This window comes from Gadus macrocephalus, chromosome 7 (assembly GCF_031168955.1).
Source record: "Gadus macrocephalus chromosome 7, ASM3116895v1".
In the NCBI taxonomy this organism is placed as follows: domain Eukaryota; kingdom Metazoa; phylum Chordata; class Actinopteri; order Gadiformes; family Gadidae; genus Gadus; species Gadus macrocephalus.
In genome coordinates this window covers 12678423-12706243 of record NC_082388.1, presented here as the reverse complement: position 1 = coordinate 12706243, position 27821 = coordinate 12678423, and the positions used below count along the sequence as shown (strand labels likewise).

Genomic DNA, 27821 nt, shown 5'->3' with positions numbered 1-27821 from the left:
GTTCATGAAAATTACACCTCACATTTAACAGGTGTTGATCCATACATACATACATACATACATACAGCAGTCAGAGTGGTAAGCTATATATGTTATATAAACTATAGTTCTATAGATGTCCAAGCTACAGCTGCGCGTATTTCCGCAAATAATCTCTCATCTGCATCCCTTGTTGGCCTACAATCCCAGCATGCACCTATGGAAAATGGGTTTCTTTAGGACGTCATAATTGATGCAACACATTAATAATGTTGCATGGATAATAAGGTTGTGAAGTGCATCCAACGGATGAGCCAGGACACAGTTTGGGGGCCCACACTGTCTTTAGGTTCCGGGGGGCCCAACATGTCTTTAGGTCCCCAGGGCCCCACACTGTCTTAAGGTTCCCAGGACACTGTGTGGGGGCCCACACTATCTCTAGGTTCCGGGGGGCCCCAACATGTCTCTAGGTTCCCAGCGGTGCCCTACTTTAGAGTAGGAGTAAGGGGTAAGAGTTACAAAAAGAATGATGATGATAATATGAATAATAATGACATTAGAAGGACGAGCCGATGTGTTCACAAATAGCTCGTCTTCCATGACACCGTTTGGTTCCCCTGGCAACAGGGTCATATCTAACATCACGAGGTGTAATGTCTTGGAAGTAACTCACACACTGTATTTCCCTCCTTCTCAGTCCACCCTAAGAAGAAGAATCGACAGACATGCGTCCGGAAAAGCTTGATTTGCGCCTTCGCCATGGCGTTCATCATCAGTGTCATGCTCATCGCGGCCAATCAGATGCTGCGAAACGGCATGGAGTGACGAACACTGCGCTGCGGAGCGCAGGAAGGGACCACAGAGCCATGACCTCACATCCTGTCTTTTTTCAGCCAGAGCTGGACACAGCCACAACACAAGATCTTCTCTAGATGACCCCTAGTGTTTCTTTAATGGGGAGCATTGGACACTCTAAGGGACTGCTTCACAAGGGGGGGGAGGGGAACGCAGCCTGGATGTGTGGAGGTCGAAGAGGAAACACAAAGTGATACAACTTGTTTTGTTTTGATATTTTATAAATCATATGAAAATACGGGATATTTCATTTAACTGTTTTCAAGATTGTCTCTCATCCTTTAACCTTGATTTTCTAATTAACGCTACTCTGTCTAATATGTTATCAGGTGTTTTGGGCCAATCCCAGGTTCAAACCCTGTCATCCCGTGTCGGATGGCCCCCGTTCAGTCTTGGAATAACCAGGGTGATACAGCCCCCCCACAGGCTCCTCTATACTAGTGTGTGGCCCCGCGGGGCCCGGAGCCAGGGTGCAGCTTTATGTTAACGAGATGCAGCATCATGTATAACGAGGTGCAGCGTCATGTACAACGAGGTGCAGCGTCATGGTAACGAGGTGCAGCATCATGTTAAAGAGGAGCAGCGTCATGTAAACAAGGTGCAATATCATGTTAACAAGGTTCAGAATCATGTATAACGAGGTGCAGCATCTTGTATAATGAGTTGCAGCATAATTTATAATGAGATGCAGCACCAAGTTAACGAAGTGCAGCATCATGTTAATAAGGTGCAGCATCATATATAACGAGGTGCAGCATCATGTTAATAAGGTGCAGCAACATGTATAAGAAGGTGCAGAATCATATATAACGAGGTGCAGCATCATGATAACGAGGTGCAGCTTTATGATAACGAGGTGCAGCATCATGTAAACGAGGTGCAGCATCATGTTAACGAGGTGCAGCATCAAGTTGACGAGGTGCAGCATCATATATAACGAGGTGCAGCATCATATATAACGAGGTGCAGCATCATGATAACGAGGTGCAGCATCATGTATAATGAGGTGCAGCATCATGATAACGAGGTGCAGCATCATGTTAACGAGGTGCAGCATCATACATAACGAGGTGCAGCATCATGATAACGAGGTGCAGCATCATGTATAACGAGGTGCAGAATCAAGTTGACGAGGTGCAGCATCATGTTAACGAGGTGCAGCATCATGTTAACGAGGTGCAGCATCATGTATAACGAGGTGCAGCATCAAGTTGACGAGGTGCAGCATCATATATAACGAGGTGCAGCATCATGATAACGAGGTGCAGCATCATGTTAACGAGGTGCAGCATCATACATAACGAGGTGCAGCATCATGATAACGAGGTGCAGCATCATGTATAACGAGGTGCAGCATCAAGTTGACGAGGTGCAGCATCATGTTAACGAGGTGCAGCATCATACATAACGAGGTGCAGCATCATGATAACGAGGTGCAGCATCATGTATAACGAGGTGCAGCATCAAGTTGACGAGGTGCAGCATCATGTTAACGAGGTGCAGCATCATGTTAACGAGGTGCAGCATCATGATAACGAGCTGCAGCATCATGTATAATGAGGTGCAGCATCATGTTAACGAGATGCAGCATCATGTTAACGAGGTGCAGCATCATGTTAACGAGGTGCAGCATCATGTTAACGAGGTGCAGCATCATGTTAACGAGGTGCAGCATCATGTTAACGAGGTGCAGCATCATGTTAACGAGGTGCAGCATCATGTTAACGAGGTGCAGCATCATGTTAACGAGGTGCAGCATCATGTTAACGAGGTGCAGCATCATGTTAACGAGGTGCAGCATCATGTTAACGAGGTGCAGCATCATGTTAACGAGGTCACTGTCTCCCTGAGTCTAAATGCACTGCGTTCCGCTCAAGTAGATCTTTGAAGGCTTTGATGTAGCCCAAAGTAGGTGTTGACTTACTCTTGTCTTAAACGTTGTGTATCTTAATGACAGTGTCGTCTACGTAATCTAAACTCAGGCTTTCAGAGTGGTTTCCATAATTGGTCGAGCCAAATTACCCACCTGTTGACACAGGTCCTAACCAATACCCCCACCAATAGGTATATTTTATATGTGATAAAACAAGATGTTAATGTCGTACAATTTCATCATTCTTTATAAAACAATAATTCACAGTATATAAATGAAAAAAATAAACATAGCTTGATTTAGTTTCATCTCGAAGACAAAGTATGGAGACAAGAGTCCGTGATTTGTATTATGGACAATGCAGAACTGTAACAACTTGTGCGCAGCATAACTGTTGTGAATGGTCGCCATCTAGTGGATTTAATGAGATCTGCAGGTGAAACACTGGGATTTTTTTAAGGGAAAGAGAATAATACGTCTGACTCCCAGCTTTGTGATGTTAGTCCGATGCCACTCGGGACCTTAGGTCTGCATTATCTTGTCGTATAATACTCTAGGGCTAAGGCTAGCGGGTGGTGACCAGACAAGACTTCAGAGTAGACAACAATGCTGTTTGTATTTTAAAGAGTTAGCTGAGGGTGACTGTTAAAGGGTTTATTTCATGTTGTGTTGTTGGGTAGATGTGGAGGAAAACACTGCCAGTGTGGCATTCTCCCTCCCATTGGATATCCCAGAACGCAATGTGAGCGAGTGTTAAAACACTGCTGCTTGTCAATTTAGTGTGAGAGGGGATGACAGACCCAGATTCATACCACCCCCCCCCCCCCTTCCACACACACACACACACACACACACACACATACACACACACACACACACACACACACACACACACGCAGTCTCTCTCTATATGTATACCTGGCTCCAAATCACTGATACATTGGCCAAGTTGAAAATATATATAATGTATATATATATTTAAATATATATAAGTGAATAAAAACAAGCCAGTGGGAAATTCAGCCTACTATATACTGTATTGTTTAACCCAAGAAATACGTACTGATTTAAACTTGATTTAACTCAGGGTTTAACTCACTGAACACACCTCACATGCTGCTTTATAGCAGAACCCTGCTGAGCATCCTCACACACCCTACATGTACCCAAACACGCACCCTACATGTATCATAAAATGCACCCTACATGTACCCAAACATGCTCCCTATCATTTACCCTAACATGCACCCTACATGTACCCTAACATGCTCCCTAACATGAGCCCTAACATAATCCCTAACATGAGCCCTAACATGCTCCCTAACATGAGCCCGAACATGCACCCTAACATGAGCCCTAACATGATCCCTAACATGAGCCCTAACATGATCCCTAACATGATCCCTAACATGGTCCCTAACATGAGCCCTAACATGCTTGTGTTTGGAAAAGACATGAGAGCAAGAGAGAGCGAGAGCCTGTACGAGTGTTCACGTAAACATGAAAAACACTGGAACACCCACTTCATTCTCTTCCTGAAGTTTTGAATTATTCTAAAAACACAAGGAATTGTCTTTGTAGTTTGTTTATTCTATGACAGCACAATTTGAAAGGACAGGCTCTAATTGAATCCATGTTTTGACTTATTGTGGAATTTGAAGAGCCATTCTCCGGTTCTACCAGCTTTGACTCAAATGAGAATGTGGTAGGAGATGTTTCATGAATATATGCAAATATAAGGTCACGCCCTCAGCAGCGTTTCATCTTATGTTTCATCATGTAGTAGTGATCGTGTCTCTTGGTTTCAACTTGACACAATATTTAGTTTTAGTCCCACTCTGTTTTTGTATGGAATGTACTCCTTGTTCTTTAATGTCGTAAAATGTATGCTATTCTATGTCTTTGATATTCTCTGTACACTGGAAGTGAAGTAATGGAGCATGTATTTCCACCTCTGGCCTGCTGGCCTCCACAAGGTCCCATGAAACCAGCATTCAACGTTAATTGAAAAATGTTCGCTTAACAAAAAGGTGCCATTGAAAAACAGCCTTGCATGACGATGTAAGGAGGAAGGATTTTAAACACATTGGACTCAGTTATGACGTGACCATAAATATATCATACATCCATAAAAACAGAAGGAATTTATTATTAGCGAGCGTCATGGTATTTTTATCTTGTACATTGTATAAAGATTAATCTAATCAAAGATATGTAAAAAGAAAATATAAAAAGTAAATTAAATACAATGTTGGCATGCGGCTTAGGTGAGACAAACATTTAAAACAGCAATATTTATCAAACTAAAGGAAAATTTGAAATGCAAGTCAGAAAAAACAATCTGTATTGAGATATACCCACACGTGTTGATGCAATAAAAAAAAACTTTTGATACAAACTAAGTCAAGCGTCATTTAATTGAACCCGCGTTATAACCGAAATGGTTCAGTCAAATCTGAAAAGGTAAACAAAAAAAAGGCAGGAAATAAGTACAGAATATATGACTATATAGACACAAGCACATGCAGTGTTTGACTATTCCCTCCAATATAAAGCCTGTGGTCAGACAATACGATAGAAACAGATAATCATAAAGGATATAATGCAGGAAGCAACACAGTGTAGTTTACTGGACTACATGCCCCACCAGCAGAGACTGTGCAACACAGTGTAGTTTACTGGACCACATGACCCACCGTGCCCCCCAGTATAGGCCGTGTCTAGGACAGTGTTGTTTAATGTACTATATGTCCCACCAGTAGAGGCTGTATAGCACAGCGTGGTTAAAGCGACTACATGTTCAACAATACCCAACCAGCCTGTGTCTAGCTGCTAGCACAAGGCTATACTCCTATGAGGGTTATGTGCTGTGCAGACTGCCAGTGTAGACGTTGAGTATACTTTCGGACTGCTGTGTCAACTGCTGCCCTTAGGGCAAGCAGTAGCAATAGGTTGCTTGTTACTCTGAACTGATTAATTTGTTAGTGGTTGATTGTTGACAAACCTAAGTGAAAGGTTGGATAGCTACAGGCCTTTTCCAAAACGCTAGACATGACAGTTGAACCTTGACCAAATAATAATGTCTATGTGGTCCCATGGAGGGGTCAAAATATATATATATAAGAGAGAGAGAGAAAGAGAAAGAGAGATCTAAACAAACTCCACTCCTTAGATGTAGTCTCATTATCGAGAAATGTTGAGAGATCTTTTCCTTATAGATTCATCAATTGCAATAATTAAAGGGCAGTTAATACTAGAGTCCAATGTCCATCCTTGCAGACCGCCCCGATGAGGATCGGATGTCCCACTCCATTATATCTAGCTGAAAGTGATTAGTTTCGTTTTTTAAGATGGTTAAATAGACAATAAATACATTGTCCTTACCCCCCTCGTCCCCCGTGACCTGCCCTTCCAAATGGCACATCATCTCAAAGTTACTTTAAATTTGACCCTGGCCCATTTTTTACCCACAGGAGAGGTAAGCCTTTACAAGCTAAACGAAAATGATTATAATCAACTTTCTTATCAAAGAGGACATATTTGAATCACAAAACAAGACTTACCTCTCTCTCCAATTCCTTCCCGGGGGCCTGGCTCTGGGGATCTGCCGAGAATATTTGATACATGGCCCGATTTTGGACCACAGAATCTCCCCTTTTCCCTAGTCCATATTTGTTGGAAAACTGGAAAATCAGAACACAAGTCATTTAAAAGACTGGATGGCATTATTATCCTTAATGTCACATAACTGAATGTAATGTACCATTACTTTGAGTGGGCTGACTCTCCCCTGGTATTATCTCTTGAAGCTCCTCTGGCTCAATGAAGGGGGTGAGGAGGTCGATATTTGCCCCCGCCAGCATGGCAAAGTGCGATTATTTTGAAAGGCCCCAGCGAGACCCCTTTTTACTGCGTTCCTCCACCTTTTTTGAGCACACGATCTCCAGCTACAGTTTACGGATTTTCTCCTGCTTCTTTTGGACGCTTGTAGGACTGTATTTTAGTTTTATGTACGTTTGTCTGCTTTGAGAGTCCTTTAAAAACCGCCTCCCTCATCAGCAAACGCTCCACCTTCTCAGTGTCACCTAAAGTACAAAGATACCAAGTGGTGTTAAAATCTCACCTATTTAGTCAAGTAATAATGACCACACTCCCTGACGACCTATACAAATAGAGCCACTTACCTTAGGCTCTGTGGCACATAAGATGGGTATTTGCCTTCCTGCCAAACAACAACAAAAGATGGGCTATACTTCTTTGTTAACTAGTTCTTGGTCTTGATGCTGAACATTGCAGACTGCAGTTCCTTATCCCTAAGATATACGGAAGGTTCCTTAGCTACCTGGTTCTTAAAGTTGTATCAAGAATACAATTGCTCACCTCCTCTGCAGACTTACTCTTCAGAGGGTAGGCCGCTGCCCACTTGGTGAAATAATCAACCATCACACAAATGTAAAGATTACCACTCTGTTAAACTGCGCCTCATGAGGTTCCTCCCCACCAGCTCAAATGGTTGTTACCTGAAAAGGTTGATGATAATTGCACATTTGTATAGAAAGTTGATCGAATGCAAGCACATTTTGCAGCATGGGACATTCAGTTGAAAAAATAACCCCACCTCTGGTGGTACAGTACTGGGTACTTTCTTTGAGACTGGCCTGATTTCTTTGGCACTCAGGACACTGGGCCACCTGAAGTCAATTATCATCTCTCCTCATCTCATCTTCATATATATATCCGGGGTTGGGTCGCGGGGGGAGCAGCTCAAGCAGCGGGCCACAGACTTCCCTTTCTGTAGTCTTGGGCCCCCAGTCAATTATTATTCAATTTAAATAATTATCTCAGGGATTTGGGTAACCAGAATAACTAAGTGAAGGAGTTAAATTAAACTAAATCAATAAATTATTGATTAAATTCGAGCAATTGTTTTGATAATTGGGCCTTCATGTAAATATAAAGTGAATTGAGGTGACCTTTCCAACTTACCCATTTGCGGATGTCCGCCTCCATGCCAGGCCAGTCGTTTCGACTGATCACCGCATTGTGCGTTTTTCTCCACATCGTAGTGACCACAGATAGAACTGCAGAGCATTTCTTCGAATATTATGTTGGCCTTGGCAGCTGAGGTGACTACCTTATCCAAACGCTCGCTCTCCTTCCGTCTTCTACAAACGTAATGAAGCTCTCCATCTGGTCAGAAAAGCTCAATTTAATGTTAATATTGGCGGTTTTTTACTTTATTCTTTAGTCACTTATTGTTTATAACATTAATACTTACCCTTGAGCAAAGTGTTATCTTCTTTATATCGTGCATCTCTGTTGTTTTGTTAGGCCGGCATCAGGTAACCTATTATTGACTTTGAAGTCCATAATCTCGAGAATCAATGCTTCTTCCATTGTCTCTTTCTCTCCACCACTTTCTACCTACTCCCACATTATTGTAACTCTTGCGCCACTCTTAAATAAATTAAACCACCTGCACCCCCGCCCCCACACACACACACACACACACACACACACACTTTTTGTGTCCAGCCTACCAATCACAACATGATTTGGATGTCCTTTTTGACGGACGGCAGCGGTGCAGTAGGACGTTGGGGGCTCAGGAGGTAGAGCAAAGACACCTATCATCGAGCTGGCTGTTGCCTGAGCTAGAGAAGACTATTCCACAACTCCCCCTCCTGGCCTGGAAGAACCACTGCAGGAAGCAAATGGTCTCGCCCCCTCCTGGCTTGAGAGAACCACTGCAGGAGGCTAGTACACTCAATTTGTGTTCACATGTTTACCACAATTAATATCTTTGTAATAGCGCTCATGTGACAAAATATTTACATAATTAATATATACATTACATTTCGGAATTTAAGTAATTTAATATTGGACTAGAAGGTGTCACCGCCCCGGCCGTCCAGCAGGGGGGCTTTGTTGTCCTCAGAGAGCTGAATGTCTTCACCTGCATCCCGGTTGTCTTCACGCCATTTTAAAGTTAAAGCATTAAGCGAAAGCTCCATAAAAATTGTCGGAATATACTAACAAAACGAAAAGTAAGTTAATTTCAGGCCCCACACTGCGTTGGAGACTAGCAGCCGATCGATGTTATGCTAGGCTAACATGTTGTTCTTCCAGGCTAGGCTATCATGTTCTTCCAAGCTAGGCTAACGTGTTCTTCCTCCAGGCTAGGCTAACATGTTGTTCCTCCAGGCTAGGCTTGCATATTGTTCTTCCAGGCTAGGCTAACATGTTGTTCCTCCAGGTTAGGCTAACATGTTGTGCCTCCAGGCTAGGCTAAAATGCTAACAACCGCGCTGCTGTGGTCTCAAGCTCGTTTCAAGGCCTTGTTGACTTTTGATCCAATATATAGTTCACTAATATGTCGGGTTTTAGTCGATTAGTTGATTTGACTGAATAGGATTGTGACTGTATACTAGTTATATACACCGTGGCTCTAATCTAGTGACCTAGCAAGGAAAGTGTTGTATGGCTTACAAGGCAGGCAAACTGTTGACACGCTATTGCTAATAAGCTAAGCTAATGGTAGTTTTGTAACTCGATGTATCATAACACTAATGTGTTGTTTATGCCATTTGGTTGGTAATTCTGCTAATTATTATCACGCCGTCTTTCTGGGATATATGCATGCAGGTGATTTCATGCCTCAACATCAGGTTTACGATGCTTCGGTGTCTCTTGGTTCAACTTGACACAATATTTAGTTTTAGTCCCACTCTGTTTTTGTATGGAATGTACTCCTTGTTCTTTACTATCGTAAAATGTATGCTATTCTATGTCTTTGATATTCTCTGTACACTGGAAGTGAAGTAATGGAGCATGTATTTCCACCTTTTGCCTGCTGGCCTCCACAAGGTCTGCGGAGTCCAAAGAGCAAGCTTTCCATTGCACTATTGTAGTGCTCTTGATAAATGACACTGACAGAGGACGTTTTATTTATTCCATCCACAGGGCTCTGAAGTATGTCAGACTTCATTGAGAGTGAAGCTGAAGAGTCAGAGGAGGAGTTGGAAGAAAAAGATCTCAAACCCAAAAAGACCCAGAGGTTTCTGGAAGATGATGGTAAGGTCTTCTGATATTACTTAGTGGGCACAAGTGTAAGTGTCTGATGGAGAGTGATCTAATTCATGCCTTTTACCCACCAGATGAGGAGGAAGAGGAGAACACTGAAGATCAGGATGAAAGGGGGAATTTAAGAGGACTCATCGACGATGGAGACGATGAGGAGGAGGAGGAAGCCGGGAGCAAGAGTGGAGCAGGCAGTGATTCGGACGAGGAAGTCAAACATCGACGCAAGAAGCGCAGTAAGTCTGATCTTTGTGGGGCAAAGGGTCATGGCAGGCTCTATGGGTCAGGAACTGACCCAGGAAAAAGTGCGCTGGTGCCCTTCTGGGTTTGATCGTTCTCTGTGCAAGACGTGTTATCTATCTAAATGCTGGGACAAATCAAATCTGACCTTCTTTAACTCATCCCTCAACAGTTTTTGTAAATTTCTTAGCTGTCTAAAATAAGGAAAGATTTTTTGCAAGAAATGGAATGATAACCTTGTTGTTAAGAATACCATTGGAAGCGAGTGAATCAATCTGAACTCTGTACTGGCAATTAGACTTTTATCCCTTTTATCTCAGCCATTTCACTATTTATCTAAGATTCATCATATCAATATGGCGTGTTTATATGTCTGCAATATACCTAATCACTTACTGACAAAATTCTGCTGTTGGTTAAATAATTGGCATAATTTATTTATAATTGCTAGTTAAGTTTATGCTATTCTTTGAACGTTGATGTTTCTCGTTTAAGCTGAGCAGCTGAAAGCAAAACAATTCTGTGGGATCTACAAAGTCATCGGTAGCTGTTAACCTGTTTCAATAAAACAGTTAAAAAGCCATAATATGCTAAATATAAGAGGTTTTGAAAGACACTGTCATCAGGTTAAAATAAGGTCCTAGAATAGCAGCAACTGGCCATCTGTTCATCCATTGCTGATTCATGCTAGAACTGTGAAGCACTTCTCTCCAACCCATTTCTGCCATGCTGCTGAATCGAAGTGATCCCAGCTTACATTTTGCAGTTGATGCTCATTTGTTTGCAAGAAATAACAGTTGCATAGCTTTATGGTTCCATTGGTGTTTTATAGCAAACAAACGCCATCACTGCAGATAGCCATGTGGCGCACCCTTTTCATACATCTACTGAACAGCATATAGACTTAATTATGAGGACATGCCTACTAGTCAGAGTCTCATCTCGGACTGTAATACTGATGGATTTTGGATCGAATTGCTCATCTTTCTCCACACAGGCTTTGATGACTATCTGGATGACGACGACCTTGACCTCATTGAGGAGAATTTAGGAGTCAAAGTGAAAAGAAGGGTAAGGAGCTGGATTGCTTTGGTCTTGCTGCGTTACATCTCTATCGCTGTCTTCCCTGGCGGCCCGGCGTCCAGTGTCTCACCAGACACCGTTCTCCACAGAAAAAGAAGTATGAGCGCGTCAAGACGATGGAGGACGACGATGAGGACGACGACGGGAAGGACCTCATCGCCGACGAGATCTTCACGGGGGACGCCGACGGCGACCTCGAGGAAGGAGAGACGGTGGACGTACCTATTCAGCGTCATGAGGACGAAGAGGGAGAGGATGAGGAGTCAGGTGAAGACACAGGCTCTCTAGAGATGGTTTAGTAGAGTGTCCTTAACGAGAACAAGCGCGCTAGAGAATGATTTCATGTGTTGATCCTAATGCACTAAACCCTCTTTCACCGTCCCATGCCACAGACATTGACGATTTCATTGTGGACGACGACGGCCAGCCCATCACTTCTAAGAGGGGCAAAAAATATTCTGGCTTCACGGATGCGTAAGTACTGCAGTTATTAGTACGTTACTGGTGTTCGTGTGCTTTGAAGCTGCCAATGCAAGTAAAATACAGCCTACTTAAACCTCTTCATCAGAAGCGTTAATTAAATCTGATCAGTTTAAAGTATTCCAGTCTGGGCCTGGACAACCTATCGCCGTATTAATATCCATATCCAATATGACGCCATGATATAGCCTACAGGTTAGCATTACAGTAACGCAAGTAGCCGTGGCACCGATACATCATTTCAAGCTTTGAATCTTTGATAGTAGGGATGGGTACCGGTATTAAACGTGCCCGGGGCTGGATAATTACCCACCGTAGTATTGATGAGCACTGACCCAGTCAGTAAGTCGAGATTTAGATAGATAGATAGATATAGCTTAAGATAAAGATGTCTCAAAACACTACTCAGCGAGGTTCCACTTAAGTCACACCCCTTTGAGTTTAATTGAAATTGTATCACAATTGTATAGGCTACTGACGTGAGCATGTGACGCAAAAACACTATTCTGTGTACCAAAGTATGTGTTTCATTTATTTAATAGTGGAGTAGAATTAACATTCTGGTAGAAAAGGATAATTCAAGCTCTGCACTAAATTTGAGCACAGTAAGGATCTGTACATTAGGCCCTTCAGCTGCATGTAACGATGAGCGTCGGGCAGCCTCGTTCAAACTCTGCTAATGATAGTTCCTCCATTCTCCTTAAGTGCAAATTATCGAGTGCTTGTCACTGAAATACTGCGAGTTAATGTCAAAACTACAGCCACATTGTGAACACATCAAAGCACTTGATTGAGCATCTTTCCTGTGACCCCACAGCGCCCTCCAGGAAGCCCAGGAGATCTTCGGTGGCGACTTTGACTTTGCCGACTTCGATGCGGACGCGTACGAGCAGGGCGACGAGGAAGAGGAGGACACGGACAAGAGGCAGCCCAAGCGGATGCACGGGAGGAAGAGCATCTTCGAACTGTACGAGCCTAGTGAGCTGGAGAGCAGCCACATGACGGACCAGGACAACGAGATCCGCTCCACCGACATGCCCGAGAGGTTCCAGGTGTGTGGGGGGGGGGGGGGGGGGGGAGTTCAGACATTAGATACTTCTATGTTGTCAGAACGTATTGGATAGCTTGCATGTAGAAGTATAGGAGGAGCCTTGGAACATCAGCTTTATTCTAGAGTCACAGCCATACTGGGGCTGAAGGTTTGCCCTCCTTTTGACCTCTTATCCTCTGCTCTCAGCTGAGATCCATCCCCATCAAACCAGCCGAGGACGAGGAGCTAGAAGAGGAAGCCGAGTGGATCTTCAGACACGGATTCTCCACCCTGACCATCTCCATGCAGGTAGGAACTCCTCACTGCCTGACCATCCCCCAACTGTCTCCCCCTCAATGCCCCCTACTGGCTTCCCAACTAAAAGTCTATAATATGTCTCAATGCTCTGTTGATGTAGGAGAGCACAGACTACCTCGACAGGGGGACAACCACAAACTTCAGCAGGAAAGGTCCCAGCACCATCGCCAAGATCAAGGAGGCCCTGAACTTCATGAGGAACCAGCACTTTGAGGTACAGACTCTCGCCCCGCAGGCCTGTGTGCCAGATGTCTTATCCGGACGCGTCATGAGACTGATTCTCTGCTTCTAGGTTCCCTTCATCGCGTTCTACAGGAAGGAGTATGTGGAGCCGGAGCTGAACATCAACGACTTGTGGAAGGTGTGGCAGTGGGACGAGAAGGTACGTGATCCCAACATGACCAGATACCAATCATACGACCAGCAATGTGTTTGTTTGCCACCGATTGAACCTGGCTGTTCAATGACGTGCCCTTTGACCCCTAGTGGACACAGCTGAAGATGCGGAAGCAGAACCTGACCCGCCTGTTCCGGAGGATGCAGTCGTACCAGTACGAGCAGATCTCCGCCGACCCGGACAAACCCCTGGCTGATGGCATCCGCCCCCTGGACACGGCAGATATAGAGAGGTAGGAGTCCATCCGTTATCGAGAGGTAGGCATCCTGTCATCCAGTATAGAGAGGTAGGCGTCCTGCCATTAGGTATAGAGAGGTAGGCATCCTGCCATCCGTTATAGAGAGTGAGCGTCCTGCCGTCAGGTATAGAGAGGTAGGCATCCTGCCGTCAGTTATAGAGAGTGAGCGTCCTGCCGTCAGGTATAGAGAGGTAGGCATCCTGCCATCAGGTATAGAGTGAGCATCCTGCCATCAGGTATAGAGTGAGCGTCCTGCCGTCAGGTATAGAGAGTGAGCATCCTGCCGTCGGGTATAGAGAGTGAGCGTCCTGCCGTCGGGTATAGAGAGTGAGCGTCCTGCCGTCAGGTATAGAGAGTGAGCGTCCTGCCATCAGGTATAGAGAGTGAGCGTCCTGCCGTCAGGTATAGAGAGTGAGCGTCCTGCCGTCAGGTATAGAGAGTGAGCGTCCTGCCGTCAGGTATAGAGAGTGAGCGTCCTGCCATCAGGTATAGAGAGTGAGCATCCTGCCATCAGGTATAGAGAGTGAGCGTCCTGCCATCAGGTATAGAGAGTGAGCGTCCTGCCGTCAGGTATAGAGAGTGAGCGTCCTGCCATCCCTCATCTGGGTTGGTTGGTGTCAATTTACATTTTTAATTCACAATGACATGGGGAAATGCTTATTATTATTCTAAACAATTGTTTAGACTCGGGGCAGCTACCGTGCTCATGTACTCTTAAAATCTCTCGTATGGAGCCCTGTCTGGGCAGCGGTTTACTGCGGCGTCCGAGAGAACGTTTAGCCTCTCGGACACTTATTGTGTAACACCACGTGTCTGTACTTAACCTAAATGTAAATAGTGGAATCGGTGCATCCCTTTCAATCCTCTATTTTCGGCCCCAGTGGTTGAGTTCAGCTGTGTCTTCCATGTTGCTGCTGTGGAGGGTTAGGGTGAGGGTCAGGTTTTAACATTCCCCCCCCCCCCTGTCTGCAGGCTGAAAGATGTCCAGTCGCTGGACGAGCTGAACGACGTGTACAACCACTTCCTGCTCTATTACGGCCGAGACGTCCCCAAGATGCAGAACGCCGCCAAAGTGAGCAAGAGGAAGAAGAAGATGAAGAAGATCATTGAAGTGAACGAGGACGGTGAGGCGCTGGGCCGCGCGCCAATCCCACACCACTGCTATCGCCGCCATGGCAACAGGAGTGTCGGCATGCCAACACAGTGTAGCTTACACTGAGGCAGTCCTAGCGCTACGCATGGCAGGAAACGGATCACACCGGAACAGTCCCTTAAAGAGTGTTCCGCTCAGAGCGCTTTTGAAGCAGGGCTGAATTATAGAGAACAGTAAAGATCAACATGACACACGCTCTGCCTCTCACCATTGGTTTAATATCTGAATGTTATCACTTGAGCTTCTCATTGTCTCATCGGAGGACGTTTTGTTTCGTCTTCTCCCAGCGTCTGATGTTGTATATATTAGACAAGTATGCGCAGGCCTCTAACCTGAGGACCAGGAGCTGGTGGCGATTGCATGTTTAGTTAAATGATTCTCTGGTCAGCAGGCCTCCTTGTACAAGATGACACGTGCATGTATGAAGAAATGAGAGCCATGTTTCTGGAAGTGACTGTTACTAACTGTTCTGCCTCCTATTTCCCCAGGCGAGGAAGAGGAGGTGGAGGTGGAGGAAGACGACGAGACCCAGAAAGGACCGGATCTGAAGCTGGCGTCCCGTAGAGACATGTACACCATATGTCAGGGCGTGGGCCTCGGTGAGTCTTCTCTGGAATCAAGGTCCACTAGAAGACAGATCCAACCCAGGCCTTGAAGTCTACTGTTTGGACGCCCTAATCAACCAAGCAGCAGCTATGAACTGTTGGAAATGGACATGAAAATGTCATTATATTCTCGAAATACAAAGCAACTACATTTGACCCCCTTCATGATCTTGGTGGCTAGTTCGGCCTAATTTCAAGTATTTCCGAAGGTCCTGTTTGTTCTCTTTCAGTTAAGGATTAAGTGTGAATGCGGCCAGACGCTCCTGTGAGGCAGATATTCAATTCCCTGCTTCAATGTGCCGGTTCTCACAAGATCTCCAGTTAAACCTACTGACCATTATGGTCGTGTGTCAACAAACAGGGCCATGTACATAAGCAGTTAGTTTGACAGGTACATGGCTGGGTGAGGAAAGCATTTACCCCATTATACCTATAGCCATAATTACTACACGGTAGACTACTACTATCCTGTGGCGTGACATGGTGGTCGCCTAGACTCTCCAAGACTACCGTGGTTACTAACACTTCACTTTCCTCTTTTCTGCAGACGGGTTGGCCAAAAAGTTTGGACTGACTCCAGAGCAGTTTGGGGAGAATCTGAGGGACAGCTACCAGCGGCACGAGACTGAGCAGTTCCCTGCAGAGCCCATGGAGTTGGCCAAGGACTACGTCTGCAGGCAAGACCCTCAAAGACCTCGTCCAGAGGAATCACCATCCATACATTCCTTTCTCTTCATTATCAATCACCCATGACCAATTATCGATGAAAACAGAAATGTATCAAACGAGGGGAAATCAAGCCAACACTATTATGAAGTATATCGTATTTTGAGGAGTATCTTAACGTGCTGCACATTTTAAACTTAATTAAAGCTTAATGAGCTGTGTAATCAGCCGCTCAAGACCCACAACAACACCACCACACGTACACATCCTGCCTTTGGTCAACGCGGCCCCCAGTCTAAAGGAAGGCCCTCTCCACCTCCAGCCAGTTCAGCACCCCGGAGGCAGTCCTGGAGGGGACCCGCTACATGGTGGCCATGCAGCTGGCCCGGGAACCCCTGGTGAGACACGTGCTCAGGCAGACCTTCCAGGAGCGGGCCAAGGTCAACATCAAACCCACCAAGAAGGGCAAAAAGGTACGCTAGCACGAGGACACATTCCTACGGGATGCTACCTAAAGCTGTGGTCTTTCACATTTCTTCATTACTTTTATAATGAAGTAGTTTTACTTGTATCATCCTTAAGTTAAGCATTCCGATATGCATATGTATGCACGTGTTTGGATATGATGCCATGCCCACCTCCCCACTCACATCCCTCCCCTGCCTCGGGAACAGGAAGTGGACGAGGCCCACTTCGGCTACTCCTTCAAGTACCTGAAGAACAAGCCGGTGAAGGAGCTCAACGGGGAACAGTTCCTCAAGATGTGTCTGGCGGAGGAGGAGGGGCTGCTCACCATAGAGATCTGTATCGACCTGATGGGCATCAAGGGGTACGGTCACGTGAGGAGCGCCCTGCAGACCTCAGGGTCCCAGTAGGCCAGAACCTCGGCCTGTTTATTGACGTAGGACTCTCTCATCTTTGTCTTTATCATTGAGGCGATGATCTCCGAGCCCTGACCGGTTCTCCCTTTGGCTCCCTTCTCCCCAGGTTTGCGGGGGACCAGGCCTACTTTGAGGAGATCAAGCAGTTCTACTACAGGGACGAGTTCAGCCACCAGGTGCAGGAGTGGAACAAGCAGCGGACGCTGGCCATCGAGAGGTCCCTCACCCAGTTCCTGTACCCCCAGATGGCCAAGGAGCTGAAGAGCAAGCTGATCGCCGAAGCCAAGGAGAACATCGTCAGGGTAATGGGACGCGATGTCATCACCCACCTCAGAGACCGCAATCCAGAGAACATCAGCAATTGTTGAGTCATGTTTTATTTGTCATACATATAAATATATATACATTTTAAATTACATGTCTTAAATAAGGGCCGTTTCACTCTGGACTGAACTTTATTGTTCAGCTGAATTCTTTAGTTAGAGTTTCTTATGGAGCACAGAACATACCACTAGTTTATTGCTCTTACTAACTTAACTTTGACTTACTATTGATCAACACATCACCCTGCAGTATACCCACTGTGCAACCTGTCCGTCTGTCCTCCCAGTCTTGCTGCAGGCGTCTCTACAACTGGCTGAAGGTGTCCCCCTACCGGCCGGACCAGCAGGTGGAGGAGGACGACGACGACCTGATGGACGACAACCAGGGGAAAGGCATCCGCGTGCTGGGCGTGGCCTACGCTCCCAGCAGGTAGGTGCCGCTGCTCTGCCCGCTGCCGCCGTACCCTAAAGCTCAGAGTTCATGATGAGAGTGTTGTCCACCGTTCAAATCGAGCAAGGAAACAAGGTCTGAGGTCAAGTGTATTAGTGTTAGATTTTTAATCTTGTTTGCTTATCATTCCGTTGACCAGTGACAAATCTGTTAGAATGATTTTCACTGATATCATTTTGGTAATCCAATGAGCACCCGGAACATAAGGTTATTCTAATAACATGGTATTACTGTGCGTTCAAACCAAAAGCGAAACGAAAGTTCTACCCATGTGCAAAAGTTTGATGATGCAACTTCAAAACACTCAAACAAGTGTTTGGAAGTTGCCATTATAGGCATGAATATCGTTGGAGGAGGAGGGGCTTGTGAACGCCAACGGTTCTCTCCGTTCATCAATTCACGCCAACGGTTTTTCCGGTGTAAAATTTGCGTCTTTGCGTTGACTTCATGTACTAGTGCCTCGCCTTCAATCTTTGTGTTCCGCTTAAAACGGAAGTGGTTGTCTGCGTGATGGTGTCTAAGACGCCTTGGTATTGTGTATTTCAGAGACACGCCAGTCTTCTGCGCGCTGATCAACGGAGAAGGAGAGGTGGTGGACTTCCTGCGTCTGCCCTACTTCATGACCAGAAGGAACGCTTTCCGGGAAGATGAACGAGAGAAGAAGGTACAAGCCCCTTGGCGCTGAGACTTCCTGACTCACCCTAGTCACGGTGTTTCCCCTTGGTTGATACCTGAAACTGCATCTTATCTGTGGAGCTACTTCCGTCTGAGTTGAGATAAACAAACTGGCGAGAGTCTTCGGTTGGCTTTCTTTGGCTTCTAACTCGTGTATGTGATTGGTCCTCAGGCGAAGGACATCGAGAACCTCAAGAAGTTTCTGAAGTCCAAGAAGCCTCACGTTGTGGCGGTGGGAGGGGAGAACCGGTGAATATGGATTCCCTTGTGTGTGTGTGTTGGTTCCCTATAAGCGGCCGTGTTCGTCCAAGGTGCTGAGCGCTCTTGTTCCCCCCCCCCCTCCAGGGACGCCCAGATGATCATGGAGGACATCAAGAAGGCGGTCAGCGAGCTGGAGCAGGAGTCGTCTATCCCCCCGGTGGGGGTGGAGCTGGTGGACAACGAGCTGGCCACCCTGTACATGAACAGCAAGAAGTCAGAGGTGCACTCCTGCTTTATATCCGTGGGACTCAACAACCAGACACACTCGGGGTGCAGTGGGTCTGTGTTCCCTCCTAGGGCTGCACATTCACTGGGTGCAGTGGGTCTAGGTCCGTGCTAGGGCTGCACATTCACTGGGTGCAGTGGGTCTAGCTCCGTGCTAGGGCTGCACATTCAATTGCATATTAATCAAAAACAAGGCTTTTGGCTTCGGCAATCAGTTCACCGTGAAAGGTCTGAATGACCACATTACAAAAATGTAAATAAGTACATTGGATGGGGTTGAGTAGGCCTGTTAAAGGCGTAACAGAGCAGCAGTAAGTGCCCTTACAGATCTCGGCTGTGTTCAGAGCGCTACATGTCCATCTGTCTGAGGGATCACTCGGGCTAACTAACGAAGCCGCCTGCCGTGGTGCCAGGTGGGCAATCGGTTAATAATCGCAATTAACTCTCCCTGTTACTGGGCAGCCCTAGGTCCTGTCTGTCGGGGCTCATTGTAACCATCTCCGTCTCCTCCCCAGGCGGAGTTCAGGGACTACCCCCCCCTACTGCGACAGGCCGTGTCCATTGCCCGCAAGATCCAAGACCCCCTGGTTGAGTACACGCAGGTGTGCAGCAGTGATGATGACATCCTCTGCCTCAAACTGCACCCCCTGCAGGTAAACAGACATTTTGGTGACCATATTATATTTGTTTTGGGTCATGCTGTGCTGATGAGGATGATTCTAAGATGTTGACTACAGCCAAGTTTCATTGCCAATGCCCTTCTTGTTTTAAACCAGGCATTGTGTCTCTGTCTGTCTCTCCCGTCTCTCTCTCAGGAGCAAGTGGTCAAGGAGGAGCTGCTGACCGCCCTGTACTGTGAGTTCATCAACCGGGTGAACGAGGTGGGCGTGGACGTGAACCGGGGCATCTCCCACCCTTACACCCAGAGCCTGGTCCAGTATGTCTGCGGCCTGGGGCCCAGGAAGGGGTCCCAACTCCTCAAGGTACCCCGCCACCAGGGGGGCTGATCCACGTGTGTGAGAGGTTTGTGTTGGGTGGTGACGCTAAATGCCTTGTTTTTTGTGTGTGTGTGCGTGTGTGTGCACAGATCCTGAAGCAGAACAACACGCGGCTGGAGAACCGCACCCAGCTGGTGACCATGTGTCACATGGGGCCCAAGGTGTTCATCAACTGCGCTGGTTTCATCAAGATCGACACGGCCTCCCTGGGAGACAGGTGTGCTGCTTTAGAGCAACCCTACCGTTCACAACCTATTGCTTTAAACCTGCACCATGTCACCTTCCTACTGCGGCTATTTACTCCTTACCCAAATGAACAGGCACAGTGCTGGTTTAGCCAGACACCTGGGAGCCGTGTGTTAATGTTAACCCGGGTTACCGCTAACCCTCCCCCCTCCCCCGCAGCACCGACTCGTACATCGAGGTGCTGGACGGCTCGCGGGTCCACCCCGAGACGTACGAGTGGGCGCGCAAGATGGCGGTGGACGCCCTGGAGTACGACGAGTCTGCGGAGGACGCCAACCCGGCCGGAGCCCTGGAGGAGATCCTGGAGAACCCGGAGCGCCTCAAGGACCTGGACCTGGACGCCTTCGCCGAGGAGCTGGAGAGACAGGTGGGTGGGGCGCCCCCCCCCCCCTCAGGTCGACACCGCCGCTTCAACCCCGACCTGAGGAGGAGTCACACAGCTTAGCGTTCCCAAAGCCTGTGTGGCTAATGGACCGCACACCGTTCTCTCATTGTGTCCGCAGGGCTACGGTAACAAGGGCATCACGCTGTACGACATCCGCGCCGAGCTCAGCTGTCGCTACAAGGACCTGCGTGTTCAATACAGGGCGCCCAACACGGAGGAGGTGTTCAACCTGCTCACCAAGGAGACGCCAGAGACCTTCTACATAGGTACGACCGCTCTACCCCGGGTGCAGTCGGAACCTCCGGGGGAGACGGCACAGAGGGGCCCGGTTAGCCCAGGGCTGTCTTTACACGGATATGATAGCTGAAGAGAAAGTTCCCTAAGGATGAGGCTTTTGTCACAAGTGTATTACTAATATGGCCAGTCAACACTGTGTTCATATGAAACTTTTACAGAAGCTTTTCTCGCCTTTTCTCGCGGTTTGGGCGCTCTGCTTTGTTGCTCTTAATGGTAAATTATTGGATAACAGATCCTCTGGTCCAGCCACATGATGGGTCAAACAAATATGAAGCAAAGTTGACAGAGTTGAGGACGTCTCATTTGTGAGACTACGAACAACCTTACGCAACCTATTGTGTTTCACCAAAGTCCTGATTCAGGGCGCGTTAACCTCTCGCTCCCTTCAGGTAAACTGATCACCAGTTGTGTGACGGGCATTGCTCACCGGCGCCCCCAGGGGGAGAGTTACGACCAGGCCATCAGGAACGACGCCACGGGCCTGTGGCAGTGTCCCTTCTGCCAGCAGGACAACTTCCCGGAGCTCAGTGAGGTGAGCCATTCCACCACTATCAGTTGATGCTGCTTCCTCTTCCCTGTTTGTTTGCTATGTCAGGTTATGGGGGTTCTGGGAATGTAGGTGTTAATAAAGCTTGTTTTGACTGTAGGTGTTAAATAAAGCTTGTTCTGAATTTAGCTGTTAATAAAGCTTGTTTGAATGCAGGTGTTAAATAAAGCTTGTTCTGAATGAAGGTTTTAATAAAGCTTGTTCGGAATGACGGTGCTAATAAAGCTTGTTTGAATGCAGGTGTGGAACCACTTTGACAGCGGCTCGTGTCCGGGCCAGGCCATCGGGGTGCGCAGCCGTCTGGATAACGGGGTGCAGGGCTTCATCCCCACAAAGTTCCTCAGTGACAAGGTGGTCAAACACCCTGAGGAGAGAGTCACGGTGAGACAGACACACACACACACACACACACACACACACACACACACACACACACACACACACACACACACACACACACACACACACACACACACACACACACAGGTGTTCATAGACACACTCGTATAATACCCCTTGTTACCTTGGTTGATTTGTGTCTCTTAAGTGCATATTGGGTGACTATGTTCTTACAACATTGTCTCAAACAGCTCAGCCTTCGGCCGTTCTGTAGTTTAACCACCATTGCCCCCCTCATGGCCACAGGTGGGAATGACGGTACACGTCCGCATCATGAAGATCGACATCGAGAAGTTCAGCGTGGACCTGACCTGCCGCACCTCCGACCTTGCGGACAAGGGCAACGAGTGGAAGCTCCCGAAGGACAGCTACTACGACTTCGACACGGAGACGGAGGACCACAAACACGAAGAGGACCTCAAGAAGAAGCAGCAGAGGACGCGTAAGTACCGAGACGCACAGAAACACACTGGGCTCCAGGACATAGACACATACCTACCAACACACATAAACCTACAGTCATATATCTATATTCATTAATATTGCACAAAGAAAATGGCAGAAATGAGAGTGAGGGATGGAGAGAGAGAAAGACGGGAGACAGGATGAGGGGGGAGGATGACATGAAGAGAGACGCCTATTTCTCTCTCTGCAGCCTACATCAAGCGTGTGATCGCCCACCCAAGCTTCCACAACATCAGCTTCAAGCAGGCGGAGAAGATGATGGAGTCCCTGGACCAGGGAGACCTGGTCATCCGGCCCAGCAGCAAGGGGGAGAACCACCTCACGGTCACCTGGAAGGTACTCCAACACACCTGGATGAAGACACTGCACATACGCTACTCAAGCTGAATGAAGAACAAATATTACAACATATGTCTATTGAAGACATTTTTTTAACTTAAAATGTCCATCCCTCCATTCAGAGGTTGGGGCAGTTGTACCATTTTTACAGCCTGTGCGTTTGTTCTGATAGAGCACACAGTCTGTTCTGATAGAGCCCATAGTCTGTTCTGATAGAGCCCACAGTCTGTTCTGATGGAGCCCACAGTCTGTTCTGATAGAGCCCACAGTCTGTTCTGATAGAGCCCACAGTCTGTTCTGATAGAGCCCACAGTCTGTTCTGATAGAGCCCACAGTCTGTTCTGATAGAGCCCACAGTCTGTTCTGATAGAGCCATTGGTCTGTTCTGATAGAGCACATAGTCTGTTCTGATAGAGCCCACAGTCTGTTCTGACAGAGCCCACAGTCTGTTCTGATAGAGCCCACAGTCTGTTCTGATAGAGGCCACAGTCTGTTCTGATAGAGGCCACAGTCTGTTCTGATAGAGCCCACAGTCTGTTCTGATAGAGCCCACAGTCTGTTCTGATAGAGCCCACAGTCTGTTCTGATAGAGCCATTGGTCTGTTCTGATAGAGCCCATAGTCAGTTCTGATAGAGCCCATAGTCTGTTCTGATAGAGCCCATAGTCTGTTCTGATAGAGCCAATAGTCTGTTCTGATAGAGCTCATAGTCTGTTCTGATAGAGCCCACAGTCTGTTCTGATAGAGCCAATAGTCTGTTCTGATAGAGCCATTGGTCTGTTCTGATAGAGCCCACAGTCTGTTCTGATAGAGCCCACAGTCTGTTCTGATAGAGCCCATAGTCTGTTCTGATAGAGCTCATCGTCTGTTCTGATAGAGCCCACAGTCTGTTCTGATAGAGCTCATAGTCTGTTCTGATAGAGCCCACAGTCTGTTCTAATAGAGCCATTGGTCTGTTCTGATAGAGCCCACAGTCTGTTCTGATAGAGCCCACAGTCTGTTCTGATAGAGCCCATAGTCTGTTCTGATAGAGCCCATAGTCTGTTCTGATAGAGCCCACAGTCTGTCAGTGTTCTTAACACAGGTTTGTTCTGCAGGTGGCGGAGGGTATCTACCAGCACGTTGACGTGCGGGAGGAGGGCAAGGAGAACGTGTTCAGTCTGGGACACACCCTGTGGATCGGCACCGAGGTCCGCGTCGCTGAGTCCCATCTTGTCTTCCTTTTTCATTTTTAAATAGCGTTTTTGAAAGCCTTCCTCGTGACTGTCTTGTCCTGACTGAGGCTCTGGTTGATCCCGCAGGAGTTTGAGGACCTGGATGAGATCACGGCGCGCTTCATCCAGCCCATGGCGGCGTTCGCCAGGGACCTGCTGGGACACAAGTACTTCCACGAGTGCCACGGCGGAGACAGGAAGGTAGGCTGGCTCTTCTATGGACTAGGGAACACAAGGGAAAGGCCTTGCTTAAATAAAGGAATAAAGAAATGAAATCAGAAAGTCTCTTGAGATTAAAGGTGGTCTCTCCAAAGGAGCCCAAACCACTCTAAGTGTCTCTCTTGGCTTCACTTAAATATCAATCAAAATAACATTTAGTGGTAAAGATTCTGCCCGGGATTCTTCAGCCGGAGTGAGCTCTCACCACGAATTAAACGTACAACAAAGTCATTTTTACCAATTGTAATTTTCCTTTTCTGCTGTTATTGGAGTATCAGGATCCAAGTGAAACATGAAGCCATGTTGAGACACAGCCGCATAAAGGAAGGCTGTAATGAGTCCTGAGGCCAGCGAGTTCAGAGTTGTTTCACCCTGCTTCAGTCTTACTTTAGTGCTTTTCCTTCCTCTGTCCCGGGCCGTCCCAGAAAATGGAGGAGATGCTGGTGAAGACCAAGAGGGAGAAGCCCACCTTCATCCCCTACTTCATCTCGGCCTGCAGGGACCTGCCCGGGAAGTTCATCCTGGGGTACCAGCCCAGAGGCAAGCCTCGGTGGGTGACCTCACACACCAGCTCTGGGCTCCCACAGGGGCCGGTCCCACCTTCTGTTGAACTTTGTGTGCACACAGCCTCTCACCCCAGAGAAGGTGACCTTTGACCGGGGCGGGGCTGGGACTGCGTTCTCCAAATGGAAACGATGCAGTCAACGGCGCAGCCTTGCTAGGCTTTGAGTGGATCTAGCAGGGCACCATGTTTCATAACATGATCTGTAGAAGTCCCTCATGTGTTAGCCGAGAGGGCTCCCCCCCCCCGCTTAAGGGGGAGCCCTTAAGTGGGGGGGAGCCCTTAGGTGGGGGGGAGGTGGGTGCCCTGAGGTGGGTGCCCTTCCTGACGGTGCTGATGTTCCCGTTCCACAGGGTGGAGTACGTGAGCCTCAGTCCGGACGGCTTCCGCTACCGCTCGCAGATGTTCACCTCGGTCAACGGCCTGTTCCGCTGGTTCAAGGACCACTACCAGGAGCCCATCCCCGGTAGGTCTCCACCGCTGCGCCCCCCTCCCCCCCTCCTCGGACCCCCAGGGTCTCCGCCGTCTTGACTCTTTGTCCTTCTCCTCTGTCCCTCAAGGCATCACCCCTAGCAACAGCAGCAGGACCAGGACGCCCGTATCGCTCAATGCTACGCCGGCAAACATCAATATCGCAGGTTGATAAGGCACACACGCACGCACTTTCACTTTCACACACAGAGTGCGCAAGTGTCTGGACTCACCCTCCCTCTCCTCGTCCAGACCTGGCGCGAGCAGTCAACTCCCTGCCCCGCAACATGACCTCCCAGATGTTCAACGCCATCTCCGCGGTGACGGGCCAGGGCCAGAACGCCAACAGCACGCCGGCCCAGTGGGGGTCCAGCCAGTACAACTACAGCGGGGGCGGCGGTGGCGGGGGCAGCACCGGCGGGGGAGGGGGCAGCTCCTCGGCCTATCACGTGAGTGCCGCCCTGGGTCCACCGTGTAGGAAGCGTGTAGACTGGAGGCCCCCAATCAGTCTTCAGGCCGTCATCGTGGTGCTTTGTATGATATCTAAATGGACCATTATCTCTACCTCTCTGTCTCCCCCCCCCCCCCCAGGTGTTTGCCACGCCCCAGCAGCCCATGGCGACGCCCATGATGACGCCCAGTTACTCGTACACGACGCCCAGCCAGCAGGCGCTGGGCACGCCCCAGTACCCGGGCTCCACGCCCCAGTCGTCCCACGGCCACTCCTCGCACCACGCCCACCACAGCGGGGCCCCGGGGCCCGCGTCCGGCACGCCCACGTCCTCCAGCTCGTCCCGCGGCCGCACGCCACAGCAGCAGCAGCCGCAGCCTAAGTACGTCGCCGCGGAAACCTCAAGGTTCACTGGCTCTGGGGGGGGGGGGGGGGTACTGATAGTGCTCCTCGTGTCGAGGTCTGGTTAGACTGTAAACCTCAGAGTATGGCCAGCAGGGGGCGCCACCGCCATGCCTCCAGGCCCCGTCTGTGTGTGTGTGACTGCAGGCCTAACCTCCTCCATGTGATCCTGCAGGTCCGGGGGCAGCAGCTCGGCCGTGGACTGGGGCAAGATGGCCGAGCAGTGGCTGAAGGAGAAGGAGGCGGAGGGGAGGAAGAAGACGCCGCGCATGACCCCCCGACCCTCGCCCAGCCCCATGATCGAGAGCACGCCCATGTCCATCGCCGGCGACGCCACGCCCCTCCTGGACGAGATGGACCGATAGGGCAGGGAGGGGGGCCTCACATACCCCCCCCCCTTCATTTCTTTTTTTTTAAACTCCACCCTCTCCCCTCATACGGACACTCCTCCCTGGCCCTTGCTCCTCGTCGACCTCATGCTCCCACTCCTCGTTCGTCCAGCGGCCAGACTTCCTGTGTGTTTGTGTGCGGGGGGTTGTGTCTGGCTGTATTCAAACTGAAACTGTTGATCCGGTCTCCCGGCTGCCTGTTTAATTTCGTCAGGACTGTATTTTACTCGTAACGTCGATCCCTCGCCCCAGAGAGACGGGCTGAAGTGACTGATGGCTGTGACGGCGGGCTGCTGCTAGGCCGCCCGGCAGCGGGGGCGCTTCCCTTTCTTAGCTGCAGGGTTTCCCTGTTGCCTTGTTGTCTTTTGTTGAATGGCGGTCCGGTTCCAGGCCGCGCCCCTCAGGCCACATCCCTCAGGCCACGCCCCTCGGGCGACACCCCTCAGGCCACATCCCTCAAAGATCCTAAACCCTTTGTGATTGGTGGATTATTTTTGGAGGACGGTTTTTGTACGGCTTGCCTCTGAAGTTAATAAAGAGGATCAAGTGCGGCGAGTTGAAAGCCTTCTGTTTGATTAAAACTGATGGTCTCTTTCAAGGCCAGATTAGCAGAGTATTTCATGAGAGCAGTAGCCCATGCTAAATGCTGCCCACCCAGAAGTTCTTCTGGCCCTCCGTCTGGGAACGTGTTGTCACACCCTGTGTGACCCTCAACACAACCTTTTGAAATGTGTGCTATAGATGCTGAATGTGGATCTACATTTCTTTTCAGCCTCATCCCTGTGAGACATCCCATAATATGGAATGTTGCTTTTCAGTTGTGGTCTCTCCATAAAATAGCAGGCGTTTTACCCTCTTAAACAAACATGAACGATTTTTGGTCCTCAGTCATGCTAAAGACACCTTACTCGGTTGTAATTATGTTATTTTGTCCATTGTAGAGTACAGGGTCTTAATGGGAGCGAGGGGGGGAGGGAGGGTCATGAATCCAGTGTTGTTAAGGTCCAGGGCGACGCTCTGACCCGGATGGGAACCCAATGGACAAAGAAAACTAAATGTTGTGGTTGTATCATGATGGGCTTTATTGGACCGTGGGTTTAGTATCAGGGTTACTACATTATCCTCGTATTATACTTCTATTATACGTTTAGTTGACTTGTTAATTTTTAAATATTGCTTTGAGAAAAGCTGAATCCACTTTGACCTAAAGGACCTGCGCATTTCTTCCCAAGGCTCCGATCCGTTCTGGTTTGAAGAGAAACGAAATGTGAAGGAGGAATGATGTCTGGGGCTGAAACACTGCTTAGGACCTTTCTACACAAACCCTTTAATAAAAGTGTTACTACCTAACCCTCTGAGGCTCGTTGCTCTTATTGTTCTCAGTCTTTGGTTCTGACCTTGATTCTCAGCAGACCGACGGTCATGGTAGTACCAACACCGGCTCTGGATGGCTCTGCTGCTCTCTGTCCTCAGACCACCTGGACCCTGGGACCTCAGAATAGCAGACCCATGAGTGGTGCCTCAGAGTAGCAGACACAGGATTGGTGCTACTAATTGCACTTCCAAATGAATCAATACAAACAAAACATTTATTTGACACTAAATTGACCTTGTATATTACCGTA

At 48.2% G+C, this 27821-nt stretch overlaps 2 protein-coding genes and 1 long non-coding RNA gene across 12 annotated transcripts in view; 2 read left to right on the top strand and 1 right to left on the bottom strand.

The window, feature by feature from the left end:
• Positions 1 to 2440, top strand: part of caln2 (calneuron 2) — a 28886-nt gene extending 26446 nt beyond the window's left edge. The window contains exon 6 of one of the 2 annotated variants that reach the window (XM_060055842.1): positions 677 to 2440. In XM_060055842.1, coding sequence (XP_059911825.1) covers positions 677 to 804 — 128 coding nt within the window. In that variant the 3' untranslated portion in view covers positions 805 to 2440. The remainder of the gene's footprint in view (positions 1 to 676) is intronic. The other variant, XM_060055843.1, reaches the window with a different exon arrangement.
• Positions 2441 to 5378: 2938 nt separating this feature from the next.
• LOC132460935 (uncharacterized) lies at positions 5379 to 8457 on the bottom strand. Of its 9 annotated transcripts, none has more exons than XR_009526471.1 (6): positions 7986 to 8450; positions 7694 to 7897; positions 7326 to 7506; positions 7105 to 7227; positions 6892 to 6929; positions 5379 to 6792 (listed from the first exon to the last, which is right to left on the bottom strand). It is a non-coding gene; the product is annotated as an uncharacterized LOC132460935 (long non-coding RNA). The 9 variants fall into 9 exon arrangements; XR_009526466.1 differs by having other exon boundaries at positions 7088 to 7227; positions 7986 to 8449; XR_009526468.1 differs by having other exon boundaries at positions 6892 to 7227; positions 7986 to 8457.
• Positions 8458 to 8603: 146 nt separating this feature from the next.
• supt6h (SPT6 homolog, histone chaperone and transcription elongation factor) lies at positions 8604 to 27546 on the top strand. The gene is made up of 38 exons (XM_060055664.1): positions 8604 to 8754; positions 9671 to 9781; positions 9865 to 10023; positions 11025 to 11098; positions 11200 to 11377; positions 11503 to 11584; positions 12408 to 12642; positions 12828 to 12929; positions 13039 to 13152; positions 13231 to 13320; positions 13425 to 13567; positions 14546 to 14697; positions 15215 to 15325; positions 15879 to 16002; positions 16314 to 16470; positions 16672 to 16826; positions 16985 to 17180; positions 17489 to 17631; positions 18199 to 18316; positions 18500 to 18576; positions 18673 to 18808; positions 19329 to 19466; positions 19629 to 19796; positions 19901 to 20028; positions 20217 to 20424; positions 20561 to 20708; positions 21129 to 21271; positions 21527 to 21667; positions 21932 to 22127; positions 22341 to 22486; positions 23586 to 23678; positions 23790 to 23903; positions 24347 to 24471; positions 24837 to 24949; positions 25044 to 25121; positions 25207 to 25403; positions 25546 to 25787; positions 25983 to 27546. Exons 2-38 carry the CDS (start codon positions 9682 to 9684, stop codon positions 26170 to 26172), a joined length of 5214 nt encoding a protein of 1737 aa, XP_059911647.1. The 5' UTR covers positions 8604 to 8754; positions 9671 to 9681; the 3' UTR covers positions 26173 to 27546.
• The last annotated feature ends 275 nt before the right edge of the window (positions 27547 to 27821 follow it).

Excerpts from the sequence above, each read along its gene's own strand:
- supt6h (XM_060055664.1), top strand. The coding sequence starts at position 9,682 with ATGTCAGACTTCATTGAGAGTGAAGCTGAAGAGTCAGAGGAGGAGTTG. Across the intron at positions 15,326-15,878 it reads ATGTCAGGGCGTGGGCCTCG|ACGGGTTGGCCAAAAAGTTT; the intron begins GTGAGTCTTCTC and ends TCTTTTCTGCAG. Across the intron at positions 20,425-20,560 it reads CCGAGGAGCTGGAGAGACAG|GGCTACGGTAACAAGGGCAT; the intron begins GTGGGTGGGGCG and ends TTGTGTCCGCAG.